A 17,944-nucleotide genomic window follows, 5' to 3' on the forward strand; every position below is an offset into this window, starting at 1 on the left:
TCCCAATTGGAACACCCTGAATGATATAAACTGAGTCCTAAATAATGGATTCAATAATTTTCTTAAGGAAGTTTAAGGAAGTCAAAATACTTGTACAGCTGGCTGATTAAAAGAAGCCATATTAAAACCTTTTCAGTCTATTTGAATACCTAAAACATTTATCGTACGGTAGTCAGCTTTGCTAAAAAGCATAGTATTTCAGTGCCAAGAAACAGAAACAAAAAGGAAAAAGATTCCCAATATGAAAAACTATTTTTCACAACAGCTTAGTCTATGTATTTATTTTTAAAAGTAGACAATGCCCTTTTGGTGAGGGAGTTGTTTTTTTGTTGGTGGTGGTGGTGTTTTTTTTTTCTTCTTTTTAACATACATATGAAAAGGAATTTTTCTTTGAAAGATCTAATAAGATCTCCTCTGGATTGTTTGAAAAAAGTCCTGCTCTGCAAAGGTCAGACTATAAGATACTTGGCTTGTCTAGTACAATGAACCATGGTATCCAATTTCACCTCCCGTCTTTTTCTTTTTCCTTTACTTCTGTTTCATAACAGACTACCATTAATACTTATTTAGCACAAGAGCAAATCTTTCTTCACACTTTCTCCACATTCCAGAAAGGCCAGAATAAGAGACGTTTTTTCATGCCTGGATGAACAACACCTGCAATAAACATCTTGCTGCAGAATTTGGATATTTTTATCCCTCCACACAGGTAAATAATTTTTTATTGTAATTATTATGCCATGCTTATAATCCTATTTTTAAAGATGCAGAAAACTATACAACCGCTACTGTTTTCCCATTTTAGCACAAGATGTAGCTCAGGGTTATGATTTTTTTTTTTTACAGCTGCACAGAGAAACCAATCCAGTTACTTTAAAAAAACAAAAACAAAACAAAAAAAAAAAAGTTACCATGCTCATTAAAGAAAAATCACTTTTTAAATAGGGCTTTACAACAACTGCAGGTAGTTAACATGCTTCCTCTATTCCCTTTTTCATGTAATTGTGTTTTCATCTTCAAAAACACCTGCTATTTCAATAATACTATTTTAAAGCCCAGAGAACTCTTCCACAAGCACCGTTTAGGTTCTGAACTGATCCTGAAAAAGGTTATGTGATGATCCTATTCTGCTCCTGCTGCATAAGAAAGTTTTAACTGCTTTTTACACTCATTCTGAGCAAATAACCATAGTTTACACTTCTTGATTTTGAGATTTTACCCAAATACAGCATAACTATTTAAGATGAGAAAGACAGGTTCTCAGGATGAAAAAATAATTTTTAAAATGGAAACACAAAGATATTAGTAATAATCCCATCCTTCATACATGCAACCAATTGCTCTATCTAAAACTCAGAAGTAATCTCACTACCATCCATTCAAATACTGCTGTGCTTCAACAAGTGCATTCACATAACATGACCTATATCCATCCATACAGAGGAAAATGTACAGCATTAAACAAAGCAAGATCTAGGAAAAAAAATGAGAAAGTAAATAAGAATAACATATTTTGAACTGATATCAGAAATATCTGGAGTAATCTATACATAATGCAGTGTAGTTGTGGCTTTTGCAGCAAGTGGCAGTAGGTGACGTGAATGTGAGAAATGCATCGTGCTGGAGGACTGAGCTGCAGTCCTCTGGTATCAGAGCTGTAGGTACACTAGCAAGTGAGGAACAAAGCTCTGCTAACACCTTTGCAATCATCCAGCAGATGCGCCAGAGAGCTGTCAGTACCTAACACTGAGCTAGACTGTCTCAAAGACACTACTACTACTGTCCAGGATGAATCAAGAACAAAACCCAGTTGCTCAAGATCACTCAACAATCCTAGCAACACACAGTAACAGAACTTGGGTTTCCCAAGTGCCATTTCCTTCTCATGACATTTAAAAGCCACTACTAATAAGCTCGAAGGGAGAGAAAGAAGGGGCAAAAGCTCTCTGGGCAGATATGGGGAACTTTTTCCTTGTTGAGAGGCAATGAGTGAGCCTAAGCATGTTTACCACAGGGGGGAAAAAAAAAAAAAAAAAAAGAAGAAGAATACAGTATGACTGTGTAAAATTTTTCAGAGTTTTCCTTCTTAATGTTTCTTCTCCGCAACATGGCACAAGGTGCTGTGGAAGGTATGAACAATTCTTCCAGCTTTGGAAAGTTACATAACAAATAGTAAAACATGAAAATACATTTGACATTATTTCCACAATTTTCTTTCTCTGAAAATATCAGTGGGGCTCAGATCAGAAATTACAGAATGAATGTAGGGTAGCAGCATGGGGAAAGAATCACTATGAACAAATGAAGAAACATTTACACTTCTCAAATGAAATTGCTTTTTACATCTAAGAAGTTCTAGACTAAATACAGTCAAAAGCAACCATCAATTGGGAGGTAGAAGACTGATAGAGATACAGAGCTCAATGTACATCAAGGTTAGATACCATTTCTTAAAACATGACTATCAGAACATTTTAAAGAAATGAGAAGGATCCAGTGAAACAGGATTTTAATAAAGTACTTTTAAAATACATGCATACACACACAAGTTAAAACATAAGAGTAAGTCACAGAAGAGGATTAAGACAAGCTATATTCTGAAAAAGTCAATTATGACAATATCAGAAATCTGAAGTGAGGACAGAGGATGGGGGAAAAAAGGAAATGAAGAAGCATCAAAAAGGAGAAAAAACAAATGCTTAATGTAGAAGATATGTTGTATACCAAGCCACTCATATTAAAAAGGAAGAAAGCAATTCCTCATACATGACATAATAAAGGAGAAGAGCTAGTGCCATAAAATGATTGCAAACTCCTTTGGAAGGGAATGAAGAGAAGAATTAGGGAGCCCATATGTTGAAATCACTAGGTGACAGAATTTTATTTTACCGTTCACCTACAGGAAATGTGATTCTGTTCCAGTTACTTTTCTTTTTAGGCAATTGAAAGAGGAAAGAAAAGCAATCTTTCAATTCTAACCTCCTATCCACCCAGAAGAAAAAGTAAAAGTTGGCAAAGTACATACACTTTCACAGTTAAAAATAAATTACAGCTTAATATGAAGCCTTCAAGGAGATTTATAATTACTCTTTGTATTGAAACCATAACATTTTCCAGCCTGAAGAACACTGCACCCTCAAACATTCTACACCTCTTCTCCTGCAGACTACAGTCTCATTACAGGTAGCTGTCTCATTACTCTGTATAACTACTGTGAATGTAAAAGAGAACTTCCCGATTGTAGATCCAATCCTTTTGAAGTTTATATTGTAGTCAGCATGCTGCTAAGAACTAGTTTAAAGGCTTGCAAGAAGGCATACAGTCATAGTAGATACAGACCTACATATATATATCCCAGGTAAATGTGTTTTTTTTAACTTGAATGTACAATAACTTGCTTGCACAATCCAGCAGACTCCTTTCCTCAGTTCCCTTCTCCACACCAGTCATGATAGCTCTATATAATCAAGGCAGAATCACCCCCTTTTTTAAAAAAAACAGTATTTGTGCTACTCACTACTTTGCACCAGTACTTTTAATTGAAAGCAAGATATGCTGTCACCAAGATCAGCCTTATTTCAAGTACAAAACTACTGAAGTGCTACTCATATCAACAAACAAAGTAACTCCATCTGCCCCCATTTCAATTGCTCCTGATGTGAATTTAAATTGTGTTAATTAGTTTACCCTTAAGTGAGACTGAAATAATAGCACTAATGCTGCAGTCATCTGATATTCATTCAACTTCCAAAGACTTTGGAAACAGATGCTATATTACCCAGACTCCAAGCCTGTTTTTGACCAGGCTACTACTGCTACATGGCATGGTGCAGAGGACTGACCTGTTCAGTCAACCAACAAACCATTCATTAATACATACTAGTAAGCCATTTGATAACTTTTTTTTTCCTTTAAGTGAATTTCATATATAAGTTTCGATCAAAACATTTCTAAGAAAATGACCTACGCTACCAAAGATAAAAGTGGAAAACTCTGCTTACTAAGTGTGGAACCAGACATACTACAACTGATTTGCACAACGTCAATGAACAGGTCAGGGTCAAAACCACAACTACATGTGGTGGGTTTTTGGTTTTTTTTTTTTGTTGTTGTTGTTGCTGTTGTTTTGTTTGGAGGCTTCCAAAGCAGAAACAATATTATTTAACTCAAATTAATGAATGCATTAGCTAGTCATCAGACACCTCAATGTTTAAACAAGTAAATAAAATGTGAAAGGATTATCTCTGCCAAATTAAAGAGTTGTCCCACGACATTGAAAACTTTGCTTTTAAATTAGTAAAGTTCATGCAATGCAAACCATGGTACAGTCTGCCTGGATTTGTCTTAATCACACCAGGAAGTCTTAGGTTTTTACTAGACTCTTGAGAAGAAAATACCAGGTAGGCACCAAGGGTGCATGTGAAGCAAGGGAATTTTGTACTTCTCAAGATGGATTTTATTGAAGGTTTTTGAGAAGAGCTGCGTTAGCAGCTGCTTTTGTCAGACAAATTATTTTTAGAATAATTACAGTTTGCAGTTATGACTCCTGTGCATTTGTAAACCAAAATAGAGTGCAATCACATAAATAAAAGCCATACATAATTCTATAGATCATCATCTGAATTTTTTCAACATATGCGGAATTGGGACCTACAATGACATTTTCTACAGCCCATGTTCACACGAAATTCCCCAGACATCTTCTAATGCTAAAGAAGTTCTACTGAACAAAAATATATTTATATTAATAACATGCTTAGGGTAGACTTGATAGAATTAGTGCCAAGTTATGAGTGCAGTGAGACTCCTATTACACTGGGGCTGTACAGATAAAAACTTCAGCAGAGAAAAATTCAAATCAATAACTTAAAAAATGACAACATTCAAAATATTAAGTATCTGGGAAGCTAAATACAAAAAGAACTATGTTATTTCTTAGCAACATTTAATTTCAGATGCCTTTCCTAAATTGAATTTTACATTTCTTAGCACGTGATTTCCTCTTCAGTTTAGTTCTTGGCAAAAGTTTTGAAATCACGTGGCACTCATACACTTGAAAAAAATAACTAATTTGACTTTCTGACTATGAGTTACATGTAGGGCGACGAAGATGGTGAAGGGCCTAGAGGGGAAGACGTATGAGGAGTGGCTGAGGTCACAGGGCCTGTTCAGCCTGGAGAAGAGGAGGCTGAGGGGAGACCTCATCGCAGTCTACAACTTCCTCGCGAAGGGAAGTGGAGAGGCAGATGACCTATTCACTGTAAACACCAGTGACAGGACCTGTGGGAATGGTGTTAGGCTGAGGCGGCGGAAGTTTAGGCTGGACATCAGGAAGAGGTTCTTCACCGAGAGGGTGGTCGCACATTGGAACAGGCTCCCCAGGGACATAGTCACTGCACCAAGCCTGTCTGAATTTAAAAAGCGATTGGACTGTGCACTTAGCCACATGGTCTAAACTTTGGGCAGACCTGTGCGGTGCCAAGAGTTGGACTAGATGATCCTTATGGGTCCCTTCCAACTCGGGATATTCTATGATTCTGTGTTTTTAATATGGAAATTGTTTATTTAATATATGTCAAAAATAATCACCAGTATACAGACTTTGACTCAATTTCACACAAATATATTCTCCACTTGCATTAAAGAGGTAAAAACACGTGCTTCAAGTCCTTCTGTTTCTTTGCCCCTGCAATGTATTCTGTTCTTGTCCATCTTATTTCCTTTGGTCTCCCTGTATTTGCCTTTAGGTGTTTTAAACGAGATAGTATCAGGAAGCTGACATAGACTCCTCCCTGCAATTTACTCTGTCTGAAAAGTGCTGTAAAGTTGCTTCTACTGTGACAAAAAAATAAAATAAAATAAAAAATCTTGCAGTTAATATTTGAGCAAATTCTGTTCTCTTTTCCTTCTTCCTGAACATGCTAAGGTACAACTAAGCATATGCACTGTTATTGGAGAAATAACCACCTCCTCTTTCCAATAACTTTCACAACATATAATGTATACTGGTAGATCCTCAAGTATTTATTCTTCCTTTTGAAAAGTGTAATATTAATTGAATAAAAGACCATTTTAAGGACAATACCTGTATTTGCATAACCTTTCCCCGTACTTATGCACTGAAGTATTATTAAGCCATTATTCGTTCTCTTTCTGCATATTTTGTTCCAGCTGGCCAGACCCTTACTGCAGCACTGCCATTACCTCTGCTCAAGTCACTGAAAAAAAAAGCATTAATGATAGATGCTTCCAGAGCAAAAAGCAAAGGCTATAAACAAGTGGGAGCACAGAGAAGGACAGAGTGAAAAAGTACATGCAGAAAATAGATTTATATGGTAAATGTAACACAACTAATCAACTACCCATAATGGGATAAAGTTACCTGGTTTTCAATTTAAGTGCTTTTGGCATTTGTAAATTTGACTCTGTAACAAGTCTTATTTGGTTGGATCTTACTTGAAAGAAGATTTTAAAGGGTCATTCTGAAGGCTCTCATGAAAAAACAGTGCAAAACTGCAGTTATGGAAAAAATGAATAGTAAGTGGTACCAGTATAAAAAAACTAGCATAACAGAAAGAAGATTGCAAAATTGAAGATTAGTTTCCAGTATGAGCACAGCATATCACTTTGTATTCAAAGGATATGTAGAACGAATCCTCTGACAAGAAATGGTTCTGTTTCACTTGCCAGCACAATGCCACGTGGAAATGTCAACCACGGACACCTCTACAGCAGAAATAATAGGGGGCTTGTTCATTTCATACTTTACGGCTGTAACACAAAGCCATTCATCTTTTTAGCTGTGGAAGAAGTTTTCAAGTCTGCTTCTGAATTAATGCTTTGTAGCTCTCAGAGGTGCTAAGTTCCATGCACTTTGCCTTGCTTCCCTAGTGGTGTTTTCACCACCTCATTTTCCCCACACAATAAGCACTTTACTCCCAGTCCAAGAACCTTTAACATTTAGAGAGTTAAGGAAAAAGACAGCATTGCTAGGTCCATTTTACAGGAAAAGTTAGCAAAGATGCCACCATTTGCCAGTGACGACAGCAATTTGGGGGAAGTCCTGCTTGTAGCTTTAACTTTCACGTTAAGGCTTCTGGCATTCTGGACAAAATCCTACCACTGCCACAAGTTCTAAAATTTGTATGTAGGACATTACAGGTGTTATTTGACTGCCTGAGCAGTCCGTCAAGAAGTTATCACAGACCTAGGGTGAGAAGCCAGATCTATCTCAGTCTTAGTCTTCTGCCTTGATTTTAACAGGAAATTTAAAACTGAGGTGGCCAACAGAAATCCTTCTTTTTTTCCTCTTTGTGTTTTCCATAGTAAGTTCCAAAGGGTTGTCACATCTCGTCTTTACTTTTACTGTGAAATTTTGCTGCAGTTTGTAATGATAGAAGGATGTCTGTAACATGAAGTGAGTACTCAGACTTTTTGTACAGTGCTATCAATAATCTCTTTCTTGTACTTCATTGAAGAAACTGCCAAAGATATTGTAAAAGGCACAATGTGCGTAGGGGGCAATAAATCTGTTGGATGCAGATAGTCAATAGCTGCAAGTCATAACATAAAGCTTTACTCTTAGCCTCCTACAGTTTTCATTATCGGTGAAAATTTCTATTAATGTGATCTGATAGTATCATGTACAAACAGCTCAGCAGTCATAGATTTGGCACAGCTGTCATAAAATGATAGTCATTTAGCTTCAAGGTAAAGCTGAAGTTTGAGTATTCCTGCTTTTCATCTTTGAAGTTTTGTCACTTTAGAAGATAATTATCTAGTTTTGTGACCAATGATGTGTTCCCAACACATCAAACTTTAATACCCATAGTACAAAGATCCTTTTCTTGTGTCTTGAAAATTAGTGACTTAGATAGCTTGACAAACTCTTGGGAGTATATTGAATAGTCAAACCTTCAGATACAACCTAGAAGAACAATAGGAAAACTAGATACTGTAGCCCTGACCAAGTTTTTCATAATGCCTTCCAAATAACATTTTCACAGTGCCTTTTATTTAACATGCTAGAGATAGTATTACTATATAGTTCAATGCCTGCTGTTTAAGAAAACAAGTCAAATCCTTGTTTGTATATAAAAACTTGAAGAAGCTCCTTGCCAGTTACAGCAGAATAATCTAAAGTGAAAACAGATGAGGCATAAAACCTTCTACCAGCTGACAAGTGGTTTCTGTGCAACACTAAGTTCATTTAAGGTACTGTGGTTGATAAATATAGTAAAAGAAAAATATCTACAGTAAGACAACTAGGAGATAGAGTTTGGTTTAGCCCTAGATTAGAAGGGAAGTGCCTGTGCTACCATGACAAATTAAAAATATAAAAAGTTTTCCAATTCATGCAATCAGCTTAGTGGAGATTACTCTCGAGATCTCATAATTATGAGAACAGTTACATAGCCCTGTTGTGAACAGAGGAGTGTCTGTGGAGGAAAGTCTACCTGAACATTAAACAGAAGAGAGTTTAGATTAAAACCCTGTAATGTTAATGCAAGTATTTTAAAAGAATGAGACAGAAAAGAAGAGGCCTGATGAAGCAACTGAAAGATGGTATGACTCGGGCATAACAGAGTTTTAGGAGAAACAAATATATCAAGTGAGAGAGAATCAAAATCCTAACTAATACAATCAAGAATTCCCTAGGTCATACTCAGAGATTTGGAAGTGGTTAAGTCCACAGGCAGTCCACTGGCATACACAGTAAGCTTTCATGCCAAGTTCATAGGTCTGTGAAAATGCTGCTTGCTTATAAGACTACCAAAGAAGTCAGCTTCAGACTAACATTTTCTACCATGTGGAGAGATGCAATTCAAGAGTCAAAGCCTTGAGCTGATGAAACATGCATAGACCCAACAGAAAAAAGAATGGTGGCACTATATATTTTTATATAAAGAGTATTTATTTGGAATTGTCTCATTTTTAAAAGAGCTTCTTAAAAGTAACTGAAAGGTAAACATGGCATATGGCCTGGACTACAGAATGAAAACAAAGAACTATTGCTTTCTTGATTTTTGCCAAATGAAACTCATTTCCAAACAAACATAGACAATGGCTCAAACATCAAAACAACTTTTATGGAAATGTCAATCTCTCACTAAGTTATCCATCTGTTTACTGTGGTTGAAAATCTTTCAGCTAAGGTCCACAGCACTTCTTGGGATTTTTATTAGCCCTTGCATTTTTATCAGTATTTCACAATAAGGGAGGCAATAGTATAACATACCATGGATAATGTAAAGCATATAGGTCTTCCAGACTGAAAAAAATCAAAAGGAAAAGGTATGAAAGTACAAGTACACTTCAAATTGTATTTATTTAGCCTTGATCAAAACAGGGACAACTGCTTTTGCAAAAAGACAAGTGCGTCTTAATATAAAGTTTCTTAGAGCTGCTTTTCTATTTCTATTAGTGTTCAAGGATACAAAAACCAACAGCCTGACTGCCTTCTGCAATAAAACAACTACATCTGTGAATGAGTGGAGAGCTGTGGGTGGCATTTACCTCATTTCAGAAAGGCTTTTGATATCTCCCACAGTATCTCAGTATCTAAATTAGGACAACTATGGTCTGTTTGAGAAGACTGGCAGATAGGTGAATAAACAGTCAATCAAGCTCAAAAGGTAGTGGTTATTCACAGCAACCCTGGAGGCTATTTGCAAGCAGAGCTCCCCAGGGGTCTGTACTGGGAACTCTTCGTTTTAATGTGTTTATTAACGAACTTTATCACTGAAGATGGAGAAGACTCATCAAGATTGTGCCCACCACTTTAGGAGAGCACTTGAAGGTAGGGTATGCATAGCAGGGAACTGTTGAGGAGAGGACCTATAAACAGTCTTCTAGTACCTACAAGGAGGTTAGAGACAAGAATAACCAATGCTGTTTATCGGGATGTACTATAGGTGGAGAGAGGCAGCAAATAGTTTTTCATCCTGAGAATAGTCAAGCTGTGGAATAAGAGACTGTGGCATCTGTCTTTGAAGGTTCTGAAGGCTGGACTCAAAGACCCCCAAAAATGTGCTCTGAAGTCTGCACTGACCTTACTTGGAGCAGAAACTTGAGTTAAATAACCGAAAATGTTCTTCCAGAACAATTACTGCACAATGCCAGAAAAAAACAGAGTTCCACAATGGAAGAGAGTTAGACAGCGGTAGAAAGGGGGAAGATGAAAGCCACTTTTTGTTTTGGTTTGGTTTTGGTCTGGCCAGAGGTAAATTCATTATCAAGGTATTCAGAAGAACATCAAGCAGCGATCTTCTCAACTTGCAAATTCTAGAATATTCACATAATCTGCCACCTGCACAGAATTCAGGGAAGACCATCAACTCCATCTTTTGATTACTCCAAAGGAAAATATTTTATGAGGCTATCAGAAGCCCAGAAGTCACTTCCACCCTTTTCTATACGCCAAGAACAAAGCTTTGATGAAGAAACTACTGTCACATATACAAGCAAGAACCTAAAGAAACAAGCAATCAAGTCTGCACACGTTAAGCCCCAATACATTGAAGGAATTATATACACATACTTCTCATTTTATATCCCCAATTTATGAATCAGATAAGGTCACCATACCATGTTTTTTTTCCTTTTTTTAAATGGAATCGAGAACAGTTTGTTCATAGATCTTCTACAACCTTTTCTTAGGTACTCTAAGAGCTCAATCTAGTTTGAAGGATAATAGTGACAGTTACCTTTCTAAGTGCCTTGCCTGCACTGCAAACTGATATATGCAAAACTTCTTCACCTCCCAGCAGCCATCTCCTTTATAAAAATTGCCTGGCACTGTGTGCTGCTCAGGCAGTCCTATTCTGAAGATATATTTAAAAGGTACACACATCCCACCTGTAGGTTTGTCCGAGATTTGTTTTACACATACAGATATGCACCCAACACCTACTTCACTATAAACTCGAATCTTTCTCCCTTCATACTCAGAGTACCACTGCTGAAATAGCCTTATTTTACCTTTCCCTAGTTAGACAAGTGATTTTTGTTTTAAACTCAACTGCTGTCCATGGTAAATTCAAGTCTAGCTTGTTAAAGCAATCTGAGATTCTATAGCTACTGATAAGATCCAACTAAGGAGTGCATGAAGCCGACTCTCATGTAAGAGAGATTTATGACAGCTTAATTCCTGTGCTCTGGATTCTACTGTCTGCAATTTATTCCCAGCTTAAATTTAATACACTGGTTGTAACATCTATACAGTCCGGTGTGGACAAGCCTTTGTCTCTCCTGAATAATCCCATTCTCCTCGTGCCTTATAATATCCTCCAAACCAATGTGCTAGTTATCAACTATCTGTAAAGTCCCAAGAGATCTGAGGGCAGGATATTTTCAGAAAACACCTGTCCCTGGAATTCAACACTTCTAGAAAGGTACCCAAGATCCTTCCCAAATTCTCTCGAAGTATTAATTAAAAAAAGCTTCACCACACAGACTTTCTTCAGCTACAAATATTGTAATGAATTTGTCATTCGCAAAGGAATTACTTAAGCTTTGGGAAGAGGATAACTGGGATCACAAGAACGTCCACAGTTTTGCAAAAACATACATAGAAAAAGCAAGATAGGAACTTCAAGAGAACGATATATTAATCGGAGTATTTCATGCAAACCTTTCCATGAAGCATCTATAGCAACCTTAACAAAATAGTCTATCCTACACATTGTACAACACAAATTATATATTGGTAACCATTTATTATCAGCAACAAAAATTGTACCCTACAGAACAGTAATGACATTTGAAAGTGTAGAGTATTGATTAGCAGTTGCTTTAAAAGTGAATCACCGTTACAATGCATGGTTGTATACCTTCACTGCCAAGTGAATCTGCATGGAGACTGGCTCTTTTAACCTTGAAATGTAAGCATTTTCCAATACAGGATGTAAAAACAATCAACCATAAATGCATTAAGTAAGGAAATTAGCATTCGTTCCCTTTCGAGATCTGATACTTTCCAGTTGGATTGTCCACTCAATTTCCATATTATTGGAAATGCAATGCATACAAACTTACAGAAGCCATGTCCTATATCTGTTAGACTTCACCAATAGAACATACTTACTTTTAATAATATAACTAAGAGGATCATGCCGTGCTTGCAAAACCCAGAAAGACAGAAAATACTGCAAAACACAGAGTACTGATAGCAGAAGAGAATGAATTCACTGTGGTTTAAAATATGCTTTCCTTTTAGTTAAGAAGAAATATAAAACATGATGATTTATATTCAGGCTGATTTAGACTACATTTTTAAAACATTACAAGCACCAAGAAATTATTACTCCTGTCAAAACGTTCAAACAAGAGAGTACACATCATTCAAGATGCAGTTCTAACTCACCGAAGGCTAAGAAAATTCTCCAATGTCTTCAGAGAAAGCAAGACTTCATCACATGAAAGGAGAAAAAAATCACTTATAAAGAAAAGAAAGTTACATAGAACTATGATATTTTCTTCTACAGATCAATATGCTAACTGAACATCGGTATTAGACGTACCAAGTTTTCCCCAAAGTGCACTTTTTACTCTCGGAAAAAGAAGAAGATATTCATCCAGAAGAATCTACCTTTATGTCTTCACATAACAACATTAAATACACAGCAAAACACACAAGCACACAGCAACTGGTTTAGCATGGGGAATAGCTTTGTGATTTACATAGCCTGGAAGAAATGAAGGGGACAGGAGTTCAAGTCCTGCAAGTTGCAAAAAATCATTTGCATTAATTATCAGAATTAAAGTGTTTTAAGATTCACATATGATTTTTTTTAATCATTTAGTTATTGATTTTAATTCAGTGAGGGGAGACATTTTACATGACCCAAAATTCAGGAGTTCAGAATTATAATGAATTAACTTCAAGTTTTAGTAAATTTAATATGATTTACCTGCCTGGTTTTTGTTTGCTTTGGTTTGTTTAAATCATAATCATGTGTATAGGGGCTTTTCTGGTAATTTTTCTTCTGTTTTTTGATAGGAAAAACAATGTCATTTTTGTAGGATTAAATTTAATAGCTCAGCTAGCAAAAGTTTAAATTGACATCCAAAAAGGCAATCCATGTCTACAGTTTAAAGTGCATAGCTCAGTCCTGCTGACTCTTCCTTCAAAGAAGGCAGCAGTAGCTGCAGTGTCTTGAGCAAAGGGAAAAAAAAAAACAGCCTAAAGAGACCAGAACCAACATAAGGCTGAATAAAAGAAAAGCAATTAATGTCAAGATGATGGGACTAAACTTCTCTAAGAATTTAAGTCACTATTATACATTTTAAAACTAAAGATAGATGTACTGCATGAATCAGATACACCAGCTGAATACTAACTGCTCTAAATCACCCTGTTATATTAATTTTGTACTGACATTTCCAGAGTTGTAAGAAACAAGATACAGCACTAGTTGGTAAGACAAAATGTAGTTGTGAGCCTTTAAAATAGGCATGCTATACTGATCCAAAGATTTGCTTGTAGAAATACAATAGATTTGAAAACTCCTAATGCAACAGAGATTTCATTTCGATGAGTGGGCATATGCAGACCTTAGACTGCTTGAAATTACATAACACTGAAGACTCAGTTAAGCAACTTACATAATAAAAATCTATAACAGCTTTAAGAAAGACGGTTTTCAGCATGAAACCTTATTGGCCAAACCAACAAATACAAGTTTATTTTCAGTTAAAAACTGTTCCTACATTAGTAATAAGATAGACTGTTCAAGACCAAATCCAGAATTCAGGGTTCAGAGTATGAAAAAAATTTTTGCCCCAAATAAATTTGAGAAAGCATAAACCACGCTGCATAATCAGACTTAGACCCCATTGATATTAGAAAAGCCTTACTGCACAAACATATTTTTTTTTAACATTAACCGAAGGCAAATTACCTACACTTTCTATTTACATTTTATTACTATTATTTTGCAACAGCATAGAACTCGAAGCACACCGTTATCATGAACATTAACGTGAACAACAGCATTCCCCAAGTCTACTCCCCCAAAATTCTAATTTTGTAGCAGCAAAGCAAATACATTCCCGGCACCTAAGCCTCGCTTTTTATCCTATACTTAAAAACCCTGGCTTTGCCAGCAGGCTATACTAACATTCAAACTAAACATAATCAGTGTTTAAAAAAAAAAAAAAAGTTTAAAGATGTGTCAAGATTTAAGTAAGGCAGATGTCTTTTCAAAGCATAAGGAAAAAAATGTTCTGTTATACTGTACTACATGTAACCTAAGAGACAATTAAAATTGGAATCAATTCCTAGGCCCCAGCAGTATTTGCTAGCTAGGTGAAGAGCACGCATGTCTCTACAGCACCAAGCAGCTTCTTGTATAATGCCAAATCTACATGACAACTGTAAAACCTCCATAAATCAGATAGCTTAGGAATAATATTGTCCTATTTTCTTCTGTTTGGTATTTTGAACACTAAATGGCCTCCCTCCTCTTTGGAAATAAGTAATAGAGCATTAAAATGCAACATTTTGAAGTGCTAATTGGCTTAAATCTCATCTTCGCTTCTGAAGTCATTTACTGAGCTATCATTTTCTGAAGTATTTACAGCATCTGTATTTCATCTAAAGCTAATTCCAGGAAAAGTCATATATCCCATATACTGTTAGAAGGTGTAACAACATACTTAGATATTATTATAATGTGATAAAATGATAAACCATTCAGTTAAGATAAAGTGTTGCTTTTTTAAAATTTATGAAAATATCCTTATACATCTTTTCAAAACTCAAGAGGACAGCATTTCTGGTTACTCATTTGATATTCACAGCACAGCAATATATAGGAATTGCAATAACTATATCAATATTCACAGCTACAACCTGGCAGAGTTCTGTTTGAGTATCTCACATAACTTCATTTGTTTAATGAAGTTTCAAGATGGGTAAAATAAATTTTATTGTGTAAAGCCTTTCAGCAGTAGAGCGTGTTAACAATGCCTGGATTTCAAACATATTCCTTTGAAAGTCGCGATCCTTATATATGTTAACAGAATGAATCAAGTAACCTGTACATTAATATTTCATTTAGTAAGCCTTTAAACTAAATGGCACTACAAAGCAGTTGGTAATTGAGAAATCTATAATGTCCAGATACATAATTATAAACATGTTTAATAACAATGCTTAATTCATAATCAGAAAGGGGATTCACCTAGAAACACTAGAAGTCGCGCTGCTTCTGGAAGTGGAATCCTGACTTTAAAAAGACATTAACTCTAATGACTGAGCTCACAGTACATACCAAATGGATTCTTGGTGCCTGGCTAGTACGGGGAAGGGAAAAAAAAGAAAAAAAAAAAAACACCACACTTGTATTTAGAGCACTACTGTGTAATCACTTCGATTAATTGTTATGATAACTTCTGCCACTGACTTCTCATGTTGAAAATACTTGTAAATCTTGAAGTTCGCTATGTTTTTATTCATACAAGCTTACAACAGAAATATGCTTAACAACAATACAAGAAGATACACGCCAAAGTCATCTGTCATCCAGGCTCATTTGCCATGACCAACAGGAAGAAATAGCAACCTTAAAAGGACAGAGACATGCAGAATTTTAAATAAGAATGAAAAGCACCAGAGGTTTTCTCAAACTACTGTAAACAGAAGGGAAGAAAAAAATAGAGGATACGATAATGGAATAAACAGGCTCTAAATACCTGTCAAATCTGCATTTTGTCTTTCCCATTTCATTCTATAATGAAATGCCATAACAAAAGCAAGAAACGAAAGCAAAATAGCTTGGAATGAGCATACACTATCCACCTTCAAAAACAGGAGCACAGATTTGTCAGTGAAGTAGAAAGGATGCTGATGAAAAGGGTAAAATGAACAGCTTCCAATTACCTACAATTATAACAACCAATAGGAAGAAATCTTACTACTACAGCGGGAAAAATACAGCCGTCTTCCTTTCTGTAACATATCTACTATGAGGAAGAGGAGAATAATGAAGGATCTTACTGAATCTTTGTGGATTTCAGCAACATTGCCAAACACAGCATATTACATATTTTTCTGGTAGATAAAATTTTTAAAGCCATTTTAGTGCAAAAATGGCTGCACACAGAGCAGTTACAAAGTTAAATAAATGTACCTGTTTGTTAGGGCCCAATAAAAAATTAAAGCCTTTTAATAATACTTGATTAGATACTAATTGAAATGGAAAGGTCCATCTGCTTCATGAATGTGAAGAGTTCACACAAAAATGTGATGATATGAGAGTACACAAAGGATGTGAACTAAAAGCATAATAAATACTGAATGTCTTGACTTTCAGATTAAAATAGAAGTTGGCCAAATATACTAAACACAAGCCATTTAATGGCTTTGAAATGTATTCAAAGACCTCAAACATTTTTTCTTAACAGCTGTGTATTCCAGCTTAGCGAAGTTCAGGTTTTGCAGTCCTGGATATGCAACACTGAAAAGACAGATACGACTATGGAACTAGCACGTCTAAGTATTAAGTTAGGTGCTTCATTTTACATAGAGAGCATAAGCATTTTATTTGAACTGTTACATGTACTGTCCATTACATAATTTCACAAGTATACAAAAGCCTTTCAAAATCAGTGCTACAAGCTGAAGCTATTTCCTTCACAAACAGACAATTTAATGTGTTACTCAGAACTCAAAATCACATCTAAAAGCAGCAGAAATTTAACATATGGGTTGCATGAGTGGTCTCTACTCAGAGATTGTCTCAGTGTTTTTCCATTTCCATATCACGTATTAAACACTGCAAAATCACAGTCTTAAAGTTTTTAATACATTTTAGTCTTTCATGATGCCTTTTCCAGCACCTACTATAAAAATAAACTGTCTACAACACAGAACTTCAGTATAGGTTGCATATTTAAATTGAGGACTGTATCTAGTCCAATATCTACCTCATATTCAAATCCCCTTTTTCATTACCCCCCTGCCCCAATTACATGGACTTATACCAATTCCTCAAGTTTTTGCAATACTTCACTAGCTTATTACCCAGCTGTGCAGCTGAGCAAGAAGATAACCACATTCATTCCTTTTATCTGTAATGATGTAATACATCCCAGCACTAGGTTGAGATGATTGGGGAATAATGGGATTGTAAAAACTGTAGAGATGACAAACAACAGTGCAGCCTTCTTTTCCTGATACAGTCAATTGCATAAATACAGCACAGGGTGAAAATAATAAAATATGCCCTAGTTCTGCTCCTTGAGTGAAGTTACCATTTTTCATAAGGAGCAGCTGTTCCTACACAAAAACATCATCATCACAATGCAGCAACTAGACCAAATACCCACAATCTAGGCTTCAGCCTTGACTTTGAGAAATAAACGTTGGAGTTTACTTTCTAATAATAACAAAAAGAAATCATCCCCCAAAAAACAACTCGGTATAATCAAGGAGCCTCCAGATAGTGCAGTGCAATGCAAAGAGTCATCAGGGACTAGCATGCAATACAAAAATAGATCTTGGACCAAAGGATGCACTGCTCTGCTTTCCTATGACAAAAATTAAATCTGCCTCCATTTTCTCCTTAAAATCCTTCCTTATTACAATCAAAAAGATCCTTACCTTCTGCAGGAGCTGGGAACCTGAGTACTTGGCTGCAATAGATTTGATCTCCCCACCAAATGCTGAGGCCCAGAGCTTTACACTGTGAAGGAAAAAAAAAAACGAGACAGGAAGAAATGTAATACACATGTCATAGCAAGCAACACAGACTGTAGCAGCTTCAGCTGCACTCATAAGGATTCAAGCAATTTTGCATTAAAGAGCTCAAAGGAACCTAGGCACAGCAAAAGATTAGCAGAGCTGTTCAAGTACAAGCACACAGCAGATGCTGTGCCAAGGTAAGGCCTGCGATACGAAACCACCTAACCTGCACTTTTAAAAATTAAACAATCAACTTGT

General features: G+C 36.0%; 1 protein-coding gene across 19 annotated transcripts in view; it reads right to left on the reverse strand.

The window, feature by feature from the left end:
* The window catches only part of CACNA2D3 (calcium voltage-gated channel auxiliary subunit alpha2delta 3), a 509,008-nt gene that overhangs the window by 431,071 nt on the left and 59,993 nt on the right, over positions 1 to 17,944 (reverse strand). For all 19 annotated transcript variants that reach the window (XR_014571619.1, XR_014571620.1, XM_083795939.1 and 16 more), the window contains one exon: positions 17,606 to 17,687. Coding sequence is in view for 11 of the 19 variants with exons in the window: in XM_083795939.1 (XP_083652065.1) it covers positions 17,606 to 17,687 (82 nt within the window). In the remaining 8 variants the exon portion in view is untranslated. The remainder of the gene's footprint in view (positions 1 to 17,605; positions 17,688 to 17,944) is intronic.

This window comes from Anser anser (assembly GCF_964211835.1).
Source record: "Anser anser genome assembly, chromosome: 12".
Lineage (NCBI taxonomy): Eukaryota > Metazoa > Chordata > Aves > Anseriformes > Anatidae > Anser > Anser anser.